This window comes from Nannobrachium achirus, assembly GCF_963921795.1.
Source record: "Nannobrachium achirus genome assembly, chromosome: 11".
Classification (NCBI taxonomy): domain Eukaryota; kingdom Metazoa; phylum Chordata; class Actinopteri; order Myctophiformes; family Myctophidae; genus Nannobrachium; species Nannobrachium achirus.
The window spans coordinates 60,435,418-60,449,082 of NC_137820.1; the positions used below are offsets into that span (position 1 = coordinate 60,435,418).

Genomic DNA, 13,665 nt, shown 5'->3' on the forward strand with positions numbered 1-13,665 from the left:
CCTGTTGAAGACCCCTGGTCTAGTGTAAAGTAATAGCAACGTACAGTACAGGACTTTATCTTGTATCTCATTTCACCGTTGATGTTTTTGCTCCGGACAAGGCTTGGTGTAAGAAAACATGCACGGTACATGAGGTGTCCAAAAACACGTACAGTATAGGACGACAGGGATGACGGGGCCTGCCAATCAGGTGCTAGCGCACTAGAATGACTTCGCCACTGCCTCTTGGCCATAGACTACTTGCTGCATAGGAAAATAATGTCAGCCATAGAATGTGTGAATGTTTGGGCGCAGCACTTTCATGATCTTCTTTCAAAGGATCTTTTGGGGGGAGTGAGAAATAGAGGTATCATATGAAGCAGCCATATGGAAATAGCTATAGATAGCTCAGCCTTCTGTACAATGCAAGATTTCCCTGAATGCCCAAATGAGTGCTGTCATCGATGCTTAACGGTCTGTCTGTTATGATAGTGAAACGGTACCGTGCTTGAGTAATTAGTAGACTAGCCTAATATTGACATTCCTACACCACTACATATTGGTGTGCTATACAGGGGTGTTGAACCAAATTCTGGGCCCTGGGTGAAAGGATTCACTGTGGGCCCCCCACGAATGTTCTTCATAGGGGGCGGGGATTTAACCCATTTAGACTGGGAACGCATTAAGTTTCTACGTCAGTGGTGCTCAAACTTTTTCATGCGAAGGACCTCCAAAATGATATGTATTTGGCCACGGAACCCTATCTCAAAATATTTAGTTCCAAGGGACCCCCCAGAAACAAAATTTGAGTTAAAAATGTTTGCTTAAAAAATACATATACCGTAGGCCTATTCAAAGATTTGCACACATTTTCACGACTTTTCAAAAATAGCAGATTTACAAGCTTGCAGTGCGGCACTCGGTGTGAGCTTGTATATCTGCTATTTTTCAATAGCTAAAGTATAAAATAATTAAGGCCCCTTCACCTTGGGCCCTGGTAACTCAGTCCCACTTTTCCCCCCCTTGTGACGCCCCTGGGTGTGCTATAACCATTGGGCTCAGGGTTCGTTACTGTGGGTCTGCTTCAGCACCCTGAATTGCCAATCATCTGTGTTGGAGAAAACCCCATGTAAAGCCATTTTTCAAAGTTTGGTTGCTTTCGTCTTCGTATTATATAAAAACTTCCAGTAGTGGACTAATCCACGGAAAGGAAAGTTGCCATCTCCCTCTAGAGTCTGAGCAAGACATTGTGTGATATGGAAACGTCACATAAGAAAAATGTGTCCTCTGACTGTGTTTTTAAGAGTGCTCCAGCATTTCTTTTCCACGAGTTGGTCCACTACTGGACATTTTCCTGGAACATTTTTAGTCCTTTGCATTTTGCCTTTGGTTTTATGAGCCGCCTCCCTCATTCTCTCTCATTTCTGTAGTGAGAAGCAGAAGACACATCTCTATGGTAATAATATGGTTATTAACCACAAAGATATTCGGTTTTCACCGAAGAGAGTTAATGTGTGGAGGGGAAAAAGGGGGGGAGAGCAAGTATAAAACCCCTGGTGGGTTTATACTATGTTTAACATATTGTTAAGCTGACACGGGCACTCTTCCAATTTTGCTGGTGTACTTCTTGCTTTTATGGCAAAAGTCACGTTTTGCTCAAACAGCCTGGTAGACATTGCTGCCTGGAAGAATCACCGTATTTCATCTCAACTGAAAGTATCCTTAAGTAACATACCTTTAAACCATGTCACTTTCACTCACCACCACTAATTTCCCTCTCTCGCACATTCAAGCTTGAATTCACATTCTCACACACACCCTAAGCAGGCCTAAGGCTAGCATTCTTCCAGCTGAGCTGTAGTGTTCCAATGTGTCAAGCATGTCACATCTTGTCCTCTTGGGTATGAGTGGGTGTCATACACCCACAGACATTTCATGCACAGACTGTATGTACAGAGGTGGGGGTGTTGGGGGTGGAGGTGGTGATATGCAGCAGACAAACTGAGACAGAAAGAACATAACACGAGACGACAGAATGAGACAGAAAGAACATAACACAAGACGACAGAATACACCAGCCTTGTGCCAACGTGTTCGACCAAAACTATCGATTTATTTACTTATTAGTTCTATCGATAACTTTTTAGATTAATCAGAATAATCAAGAAGGTTTTTTTTTATATCAACGAATCAACGCATTACTCTGATTAACCACTTAAGGCCTGTTTTGTATTTTAGTGTACAACAGCGTTGTGCAGAAACAAAAATGTTATTGAAATATTGTATTAATCACATGAACCGTTAGCGTCCCAATGCTGGCAATGTCATAATAGGACAAACATATGCCTGAGAGCTTGTAGAAAGAAACAAGGAGGGGGCCAAGTACAGACCCCTGGGGGACCCCAGGCAACAAAAAATCCATATCTTTTAATCTATTAAATCAATTAGTTCGATTGACTGATTAAATTAAAATGTTGCATAGTTGTTTGCATAGTTGTTCATTGTACTGGGGTTGTTTATGGACCCCGATGGAAGCAAGCCTTTGGTCCTTTTGTGATCATTCCTTTCCATTTAGTTTTTTTTGAGCGGTGGTCACAACGCTCCTATACGTGGCCGTGTGTGTGGGTCTGTCTGTCTGTCTGTCTGTCTGTCTGTCTGTCTGTCTGTCTGTCTGTCTGTCTGTCTCCGTGTCTGTAGCCTACAGTACCTTTTATGACCACACATGTTAAGGGAGGGGCGCTGTTGTTCAGGATAGGCCAGGACCTTTCTCTGCAGCTACCAGAACAAATGATGCTTTTTCTGCAAGACTGTTGCGCAGCCTCCACGACCACCGCTCAGTTCACACGGGTGTGATTTTTTTTAACATACTGTCTGCACCTATTCAAACATGGATAAAACGTTTAATCAATCAAAGATGCAGACCAACCTTTTCCTGCTTTCCCCTGGTGGCTCTTTGGTGGCACTGGCCCATCCTGGCCTGACCCTGAGCCTGAGCCCGAGGGCAAGGGAGGAGATGGATGTGGGGGTGGAGGAGGCTCTGGGTGAAGCGGGCTGACGTTCTGGCAGCTGGCCTGGTCTCCTCCTCGCCCCACCCCAAGCCCTGACGCCTCCTTGGCTTGACTCTGAAACATAAAGGTTAGAGGTCATTGAAAGAGGGTGATGATGATGCCACTGAACCAAAGGTTAGGGATACCTGCACACAACATGTCCATACAACTGTTACTTTTCAGGTGATCTCTCAAGAACAGACTCAAGGAACCTTTTTTTGGACGATGGCTAGCCCAATTGCTATTCTTTGAAAAAAAAAATGAAAAAGAAACCTGTGTTCCAGTCGATCCAATGTAGTTATTATTTAGTCCTAAGCTCTTGTTAGAATGGGCCTTCCAAAATTAACAACTTTTTTTTTTTTAATTCACTCCAGTAAGTACTGTATCTTGGAGGGATTTTGTTCATTCCCACATGGGAGCTGCCCAGTGCGACCTCCATCAAACAGCAGCAGCAGCAGCTGTGTGTGAAATGCTTTGCTCAACAGCATTGAGCAAAGCAAAGTTGTTGATATAGGCTACTGAAGGTGCGAATATTTCATACTCACATGATGTCACATCCCCCACTCACATTTTCCCACTTTCTTTTTAAGAAAAGAAAACGTTCTAGTCTTCTCTAAGCGTCCTGGTTCAATGTCTTAGCAGTATAACGGCCAGGCTACACCAAGCCTTTTCACGCGCGTCAGTGCGTACGCGGACCGTGCACGGGTATGCGCGTTTTGGAAAGATCCACTGTATATCAATGATATCGGCTACACCAGGCCCAAGGATAGCACGAGCCCCGGATACGCATGCTGTAAAAATAGGATTGGTTCTATTTTGTGCACGCGCGTATGCGTTTTGTACACAAACTCCCTGGTCTCCCCCACATACACTCCCTCCTTTGCGCACACACACAGACAGTTTTTTGGTGTAGCTCGGCCGTAAGGCTGGGTAATATATCCAGCAGTCACAGTGATGGGAAAATACCCTGTTTGTTTCGTGTTCTGTTGCTTTTTTCAAACAGGTGAATATTCTGTAATACAACATGTTCTGTATGACTCTGCATCAGGTAAAGGAGTATCGCACAAACGGGTCGACAAGACTCGACATGTATTCCCGACTTGCATCGTTTCCAGATTAGCGTGGCCTCTAGTACACATAATTTACATAGATACAGACAAACATGGCGTACAAATGCGTAACCTGCAGACTAGGGATGGGACGATATGAAAATGTAATGTAACGATTATTGTGACCAAAGAAATTGCGATTTACGACATTATCATGATAATCAAAATATCCCCAAAATCCATTATCCTGGGGCGGAACATTTGCCAAAAAATAGCAGATCTACAAGCTCACAACGCGTTGCGAGCTTGTAGATCGGCTATTTTTTGGCAAAGACATATGATAGAAAGTGAAAAAAAGACTGTACTACCAAGTACATATACTATAAGTACCTTTTACCAATAGAGGGTTTAAATGGTACCGGAGATGCAATTCAGAAAATAAAAAGGTGAATTGATCCCAGAGCATGACGGAGGACGATATCACGATAAATGTAATGTCCACGATATGATTATCGTGAGTGTTTTTTATCGCGATAAACGATAATATCGCTTATCGTCCCATCCCTATTGCAGACACATGGTTAAACACGACACAATGTAACCCAACACCATACATCTGGAAGCAGGTTTCCAACACGACAACGTGTTTGTTTATGGCCGTCGCTAATAAAACCGCATGTACCTACCAATCTACTACTGCTCTTGCTTTCAGTTAAACACACACATGCACTAAGAGGGGGCGAAAGAGAGTGAAGCAGCGGTATCTGAAACCAATTAAGTGTGCTACTGCCACATCCGCACGCTGCTCCAACAAAGCCTGCCAACTCCTCCCCTCTTGGTAGACTGTACTGTTGTACACATACAGTATGGAGAACAGACACCACTGAGGTACTCAGATGCTTTACTTAAAATAAAAGTAGCAATGCCACAAGATAATAAAAAGAAATACTCTGTTACAAGTTAAAGGCCCGTGTTAAAAATGTTACTTGAGTAAAAGTACACAAAGGTACTGAGTACTGACATCAAAATATACTTACGGTACCAAAGTAAAAGTACTAAACTTTTCCAAAAGGTGTATTGGGGTGTGTGTGTGTGTGTGTGTGTGTGTGTGTTTGTGTGTGTGTGTGTGTGTGTGTGTGTGTGTGTGTGTGTGTGTGTGTGTGTGTGTGTGTGCATGTGCGCGCGACCGCGCGTGCATGGCTATTTTCACAAACCACTGGTCAATCACTGCCAAATGTCTTGCATGCTGCCAGTAGGCCTAGTAGGATGTGCTGTAAATCCATCAATATTTGTCCACACATTGCAAATAAGAATGTGAATATCTTTCACATTTTATGAATTCATAATCTTAGATTCACCATCCCTCCATATTTGTGCAACAATCACATCATCAATATGATGAATCAACAATATGACTTGGAAGCACAGAGAAGCCTTGCCGGCATTATACGCTGTATTGTTTTTCCCTTCTACCAAGTAAACCCTGCTTCAGGGAACAGCTTTTAGAGACCTTATCAAGTACATATCTGTACCCATATAACCACTGTGTAGTCTGGCTGACACTGTATACCGGTATATCATATATCTGCCTCAGCGTGAAACATCACAGCTTGTCTGTCCATCCGCGTAGACACGTACACATTTTTACGGTCTATGGGTTTGCTACTCTGACATCATGCACTGATGTCACTGTGAAGCCAGGGGAACCACTCTACCAGAATGGGTTTGCTGCTCTGACATCACGCTCTGGCTTTGCTGTGATGTCACACAAACATAATCCCTTTTATGCCCATATATGGAGTTCCCTGATGTCATCAATATTAATGATGCCCTGTTAGAGAGAACTCTGTGATGCCAGGGGGAACAAATCCCTTTTATGCCCATATATGGAGATATGGAGATCCCTGTGATGCCAGGGGAACAAATCCCTTTCATGCCCATATATGGAGATCCCTGATGTCCACATCCCTGATGTCCACATCACTGTGGCCCTTTAGGGCGAGGTCGCTTGTCGCCCTGAGGCGTCTTACTAGTATTATGCTAACCCAGCCAGTACAAGTGCAGGTGGCTAGGTCAGACTTAATTCCAGCTATTCTTTATTCATTAATTTATTCATTTTACATATTTGCACTTTATTCAATTTTTCTTCTCTTAGTTTCTTCTCTACTGCAACTGCACTGCCGCTATGCCACCTGAATATCCCCACGGGATTAATCAAGGTCTGTCCGTCCGTCCGTCCGTCCGTCCGTCCGTCCGTCCGTCCGTCCGTCCGTCCGTCCGTCCGTCCGTCCGTCCGTCTGTCTGTCTATCCATTTCCTATACATTGTTTTCACAAGACCTGCTATCCCTCAGTTGCACAATACTTTAAGGATAATATCAATCAATCAATCAGGTATTATCCTTAAAGTATTGTGTAACTGAGGGACAGCAGGTCTTGTGAAAACAACGTATAGGAAATGGATCGCACACAGTGGCAAGAGTTGCTTTTCTTTTGCTTCGTTGCATCTTAGGATGAGAAAACAAACGTTCGGCTATCTAAAGAGAACACCACACCAGTCAAGTCAGAGCGCGGTGGTAACAAAAAACAATAAATTGTCTGTTAATGTATCTCTGACAGGGAATCATCGGGACGATCTAAATGCTCTCTCATGTTCTCGCGTCTCACACACACACACTTCCCCAACCTATATTTTCCCACATTGTCTGGAAATGATCTGTCAACTCTAACAATTTGCCAGCCCTGTAATCAGAACACCTGTGGCTGCTTGCTAATTGAGGATATTTGTTCAGGGAATTCATCATGGTCACCCAGGCCGATCATCAGGTCAACATCTAAAGCCTGATTTATACTTTGTTGGGAGCCGGTGTCACGGGCCGAAAATAGCCGATGGGACACGTCGTGAGCTCGTAGAGCAGCTATTTTCAGCACGCGACATTGTCGTAAAACTGGGTATAAATTAAGCATAATCACCAGTAAGACTCGCTAATCGGGAGATGAGCGACCGTCACGTCGCATACACAGACTTTAGAAGGCCATCGTAGCCAATCAGGAGGGAATATGGGAAATGGGGCAGATCCATTTTGATGAAATTACTTCAGAGATACTGTGTACCGCTTTGCGTGATTTTAGGGCAAAATCTGTAGGAGCAGTGTTCAAAAATCAGCCTGACGGTGGAGCTAGAAGAGGGCCATGTGAGAAATCAGGGGCAGAGGTTGTGATTTGCCATCCAAGGAGTGTGTGTGCAAAGTTTGGCATCGATAGGGCCAACGGTGCCAGAGAAAAGAGTAGGGGCAAAAGTGTGACGTGACGTGACGGACTGACGGAGGGACAGCCGGTGGAGCTTTTCATAGTAACTTAACTCATTTAACGCTGATCCCGAGTATACTTGCGAAAAATACTCGAGTATTTAGAGTGCCGATCCCGAGTATACTCGCGTAAAATACTGTATATAGAGAAACGCTGGCACCCTTACCCTACGGTCCGTTGGAAAGTCCTGGCACGATTGGACTCGCCGATTCATCATCATCATGGATCCACGTGCACAAAATAGTAATCCCTTAACATGGAGGCCGACGGTGGATCTCATCTTTAATGTCCATTTTCTCCAAACAACACTTTTAAAGCCAAGGATGGCATTAGATTCTCGCTACAATAACGTAATAACAAAGGCAACGATCGGCCATTACAGCAACGGCATGGGGTGACGATCGCTTCCGCTGAATGACGTCATGACGTCAAACCGGAAATGTTTACGGAATGGACTTCTGGCCTTCAAAATAAGAGACTGGCCGTGGACGGAGCCTGCGAGAGGCACGCTGGACATTTAACCCGTTCATGTCTGGAGCACTAAATGGGTTAATAATCATTCCTAGAGAATACATTTTATTCCCATGAGAGATTTTGGCAAAATTGGGTCCATTATTATCACACTCTCTGAGATAACTTATACAGGTCCATTTGGAAACATTTTATACCTTTGCAGTTAAATTAACTGCGCAATTGACTGTGCAACTACTAACCGCCTACTGTAGATACTGTACAGTACAGAACAGTATGAAACTGCTCTGCTTCACACTGAAAGCCTGTTCTTCTGAGCGCCGTGAGGAGAAAGAGAGAGCGCATTTAAAACTTCCTGGTGATTCACTGGAGACACACACACACACACACACACGCACACACGCACACACGCACACACACGCACACACGCACAGTCGCACACCACAGTGAGTTGATTTGAGCATAGAGAAATGTGCTGACCTGCACGAAGCAGAAGCCAAGAGCAACAAAACACCAAATACAAACGCTCCTCTCTGAGCAGGGTACTTTCCCTTCACTGGTCACACATGTTGAACCAGCATGCTTGCCTGCCTGCTCGGCTGTGTGTACGGATTATGAGCAAGAGAGAGAAGCACACAGAGAGAGGTAGAGAGAAAAAGAAAGAGAGAGAGAGAGAGAGAGGGAGAGAGAGGGTGGGAGGGAGGGAGGGAGAGAGAGAGGGAGGGAGAGGAAAAAGTAAAATGGGTGCTTAGGAGTGAAATAAAAAGTACGTGAAGGAGAGAGGACACTGTCAAATCCTATAGCTGTTAACCACTAAACAATAATAATTATTATTATTATTACCCCTACTACTAATTATTTGTATTTATTATTACCCTTAATACAAGCTCAAAACCGGTCACGATACAAGAAGTGTAGCTTGAAAGGTTTTGCCCATAATGACATGCACAACATTTGGAAACCAGGTTGAAAGTGGTTAATTTATTCTCAGTTTCTGGGGATTTGACTGTGTTTCTTTCTTTTTTCGTCTCGTAATTCTTTGCTTGTTTTTCTTTCTTTCTCCCTCTAGGTCTTCTCTCTGAATATTCTTAATAGTGTGGATCTTTGGCCCCTCCTCTTCTCTCTCTATGACTATTCCAGATGTGACAGTACAGTAACAGAATGTTTATAAACAACTCACTGGGATGGGAACCCCCCCTGCCCCCCATTCCCTTCCTCTCCCCTTCCTTCCCCTGTCCCCTCCCTCTCCTCCGCTTCTCTCTTTCCCCCCACTCTCCAGTCTCTTTCCCCCATTTGCTTCACCTATTACAAAGAATTCTGTCAAAGCAATATAATAATAATAGGCCTACATGTGATGGCAATAATCACACTGTCAAAAATATCTGATCTTCTAATATGCTTTTTGGGGATTCTTCAGCATTATTTTGTAAAGCAAGATCATCAATAATGTAAAAGGGCTGAGCCTAAATGTCTTAATTAAGCTGTTTACACTTTGCATCAGAATGCATCTTTAATCAGATTGCTATCTGATTGTGTCTAACCACTTAAAAGATAATGTGTAATGTAATGTGTCTGAAATCTGACTTGGATGTGGTTTGAGCAATCTGATTACAATCTTAATGGACCCAATTACACTCTATAAGGTGTCTTCGGATATCATTATGTGGTTTGAGAGTTGTGACTATCAGATACGATTCTGATTTCTCAACACACGTTTGTGTCCTGTTTGTACAGTTGTGCTTTGACTCTATTTAACACATATACTGTACACATGCACACTCCCCTAGCACACACACTTAACACACAAAGTTGGAGAAGATGGGGAGAAGTTGTTCAGCACTGCCTTGGTGGTTGGTTAGACATCTAAATTAGAGCTTAGTGAATCCGTTATGGTCACACTGTGTAAACAGGAATCATCAGGAACCTGGCATAGCAGGGTTTTTTATTTAATGTTGTATTAATCTGCAGGGGAAAAAAGTGTAGTCGATGTTTAGGAGCACTTACTTATGTCATGTCTCTTTTCTACATGAAAACGAAGAAGAGGTCAACAGAGGGTATGCGCATGCATAAAGTGAATGGGAAATCGAGTGGCAAATCGAGTGGCAAAGTGAGTGGCAAAGTGAGTTTAACGTTGTTTTATGCAATCAGATAGGACTTTCTGTTTGGATGTATGGGCTTTCGAGGCCAGAAAGTAGTTTTTTGCCACTCAGTAGGCGTTCCCGCATAACTTCCGGGTATGATGATGATGTCACACGCATACCATCTATTAAATTTAAATGTACTCCATATATTCTCTAGGACTGCCTAGCCTAGACCTACGCAAAAAAAGGGAAAAAAAGAAGAACAAATCTAAACTGAAAACTACAATTGCTTTTGTAACTGGAGAAGTATTCTGAATGGAAGTAATCAGAGCATATCCAGATTGTCCTTCAATTTGGATTTTCACATTAGGATTGTTGCCAGTATGAATTAGTTAATATTAGGTTTATTATACAGTATGACCTTTATCTGCCAGGCCCCCTGTTCTACCATTGCCAGAGTCTGATTGAAAGAGATTGCAGATCTGCTATTTTCGCCAAATGTTAGCTCCAAAAAAAGGATGCTAGGATTCACATGGTTAAAGTGACTGGTCCCCAAATACATTGAAACGAATGCATACACACACACACACACACACACACACACACACACACACACACACACACACACACACACACACACACACACACACACACACAGGCACAGATACACACACAGACACGGACAGATACGCACACACATCACTGATTCTGCCAGTTCCTACCTTGTGCCAGCATGAGCAGTGTGTGAGACAGGGTTGGCAGGAGAGCTGGGGCAGGTAGGCGGTGTTGGCATCAGGCATGGCACAGGTGGCAGAACACAGCGATGAATGGGCTACAGAAACTGTTTGATGGTTGTGGTGGTGATGATGCTGGGCATAGCAGACAGCAGTTCGATCCCCACTGGACCCTGCTGCTTGACCCTCCCCTGACCCACTGCTCACCTATAGGGACAGATGACATTGCTCTGATCACAATCAGAATCAACTGTATTGTCACATCACCGGTTTGCAGGTGTAAAGAAGTGGGTGAAATTGGCTTCTGTGCATGTGCAAGCTCTATTGTTTTTGATGTTTTCATGAAGAGAAAAGTGGGCAGGGGGACAGGGAGAGCAAGGATGAAAAAGATATCAAACAGTAAAAGAGAAACTCAGTGAGAGTGAATAATGCAGGGTTCTCCAATAGGCGGCCCGCGTGCCATTTGCGGCCCGCGGGGGGCTACTGTCTGGCCCACACCAACCCCAGTAATAATGGTGGTATAAGAGCAACAACAACACTAGTATATCGTCGTTGTCGGGTGGACATCCCGTATCTCCAAATGTGTGCGTTCTTTCGCAAATCATACAAGGCCGTCGCACAAAAGTAGTGAAAACAGCAGATCTACAAGCACACAACGCCTCGCACCGCGAGGCGTTGTGTGCTTGTAGATCGGCTGTTTTCACTAGTTTAAATCATTTTTAAAATGATAAATTCAAAACGAACGGTTTTGGACATACAAGATTTTCACCCGACAACGACGAAAACTGTCGCTGGAGTAGTGGGAACTCCACCGTCGCCCCCTGCAATGTTGTGGCCCTCGGCTTGGTACCCTAGACATAATTCGCCCCTTGGGGAAAACTAATTGGGGAACCCTGGCATAGTGGCTCCTGAAATGACAAACAATCGTCCAGAGGTATGACATTATATTGTAGTTATTATGTTAGAGATGGTTGTGTTAGAGATGGTTGAGTTTAACTGTAACCACCTGGATTCTAACCTGGAATAACTACTGCTCATAAAAGGGGCATCCCCTTTGGCCAAGGGAGATTTTAGGTTTCTTGTCTTCAGGCAGGACTGACTACATTCATAGCCCTTTGCACCCCAACACGACCCCTATAACCACAGAGACAAGCCCCCAATTATAACCACATTGATTTAAACCTGGGTCTCGCTCATTGGAAACTAAATATCTACTGCTCATATAAAGGGGAATCCCCCTTGGCCAAAGGAGATATTACTCTTCCTGCCCTCAGACCGGGCTCCTCAGTTACACAGGCATGGGTGGTTATGATCAGAATAAGGATCTGGTAGGGCGGGTAGCCAATGAGATGTTGTGACCTCAAATTCCCGGATTTGGAGCTTGTAGAAATTAGATACCAGTCAGTATTAAAAAGTAATAATACCGTAATAAGAAGAAATTGGGTACTAGTACTGTTCAGGACCCATGCCAGAAGGAAAAAAAAAATAAGGACATTGGGGTTCATGTTTAGAAGTGTTGGGACAGCACCACAACTTTGAACTGGTTTTAATTTTAGCACTAAATTCATGCCCTTTCAAGCCACTCTACTAATGCACCAAATAGCTACATTAAATGTGATTTTCCCAGCCTGTTTCAGATGATAATTGAAACAGGTTCGTTATTATTTTCCCTTCAGCAACATTGTCTCAGCAGTTGAATTTAGAAGCAGGAGTAGGAGTTAAAGGAGTAGTTCACCCCAAAATGAATGAAATTGTTTCTATTGATTACTCAGACCATGGAGACTTGAGTTCAATAGTATATTTTTGTATTTGTTGCATTCCTAAGACAACAAATGCATTATAGTAACTGTAGATGCAGAATCAATGGGGGAGATTTTTTTTGTAATCAAATTATTGTCTTAAGAATGCGACAAAAACCAAAAGATATTATTGAACACAAGTCTCCATGGCGTGAGTAATCAATAGGGAAAAAAATGTATTTTTGGGGGGTGAACTACTAAACTAATAAATAATAAACTACTAAACTACTACTAAAGTAGACAATTTAACCAAGTCTGCCAACCTTTTCATTGAGACGTGCACTCTCACCTGCAGTATGTCATGTATCTGGCTAAGTTCCTTCCTCAACACCTGCTTTTGGTGAAAACTGAAGGCTGGGTGGTTGGAGGCCATGGTGAACAGCAGCAGAAACTGCTCCTCGGTCCGTCCGTCGTTGAGCGGCAGGCCATAGTTATTGATCACCGTGTCGATGTGCGTGAGCGTGCGGTACAGGACCCCCGCCGCTTCGTGGTTGTCCGAGCTCAGCAGGGCGAGGGAGACCAGCAGCTTGCTGCGCACCACCTCGTCCGTGACGTTGGTCAGCCCCGACAGGTCGGCCGGGTTGTTGGCTCTGATCTCGGCGTCCCGCAGAGAGTGGTAGTCCTTGCGGGCCAGGTCCTCCAGGCAGGAGCCCAGGAAGCGCAGCTCGATGGGCACGCAGAGGTCCAGCAGGCCGCACAGGAACTCTGCTCTCAGGGCTGAGGACAATGAGGAGAACCAGCGGTACACCCCTTCCCTCTGGACCCAGGTCCGGTTCTCCACCATCATAACAGAACCACTCTCACATCAACGCAGCGCGTAAAGGCTTGATAGCGGTTGTTAAAAATCTATGATGTGTGGTGTAGATTAGTGGAGGCTATTGTTTGAAAGTAAACTTCACAACAAAGGAAACGCGTGTCTACGTGTGCGTAATTGCGCACGCGTGCGTGCAAAGTGCTACTCTGCTAGTGCCCGCACGCAGCGACTTGGTAAACTTTCACCTGAGTAGGAGGTGCGGTGAAAGTTTTTCATCGGATAAATATGCCTTTAAAGCACAATTCATCCATATACAATCATAATAAAAAAGGGTAAACAGAAGAAGCGAAAACATTCCCTTTGTTTGTAGACCAGCAGTACCACGGCACAGGCCGCCTCTTAAGACCCATAATCTTTTCAACTCGCATCATCATCATCATCATC

At 44.1% G+C, this 13,665-nt stretch overlaps 1 protein-coding gene across 1 annotated transcript in view; it reads right to left on the minus strand.

The window, feature by feature from the left end:
- Positions 1–13,251, minus strand: part of zcchc14 (zinc finger, CCHC domain containing 14) — a gene marked incomplete at its 5' end in the record, with an annotated part of 68,053 nt that extends 54,802 nt beyond the window's left edge. Inside the window, 3 exons of the mRNA XM_080737234.1 lie at positions 2,906–3,101; positions 10,657–10,875; positions 12,757–13,251. Of these exons, the coding sequence (XP_080593360.1) occupies positions 2,906–3,101; positions 10,657–10,875; positions 12,757–13,251 (910 nt within the window). The remainder of the gene's footprint in view (positions 1–2,905; positions 3,102–10,656; positions 10,876–12,756) is intronic.
- Between the last annotated feature and the right edge of the window lie 414 nt (positions 13,252–13,665).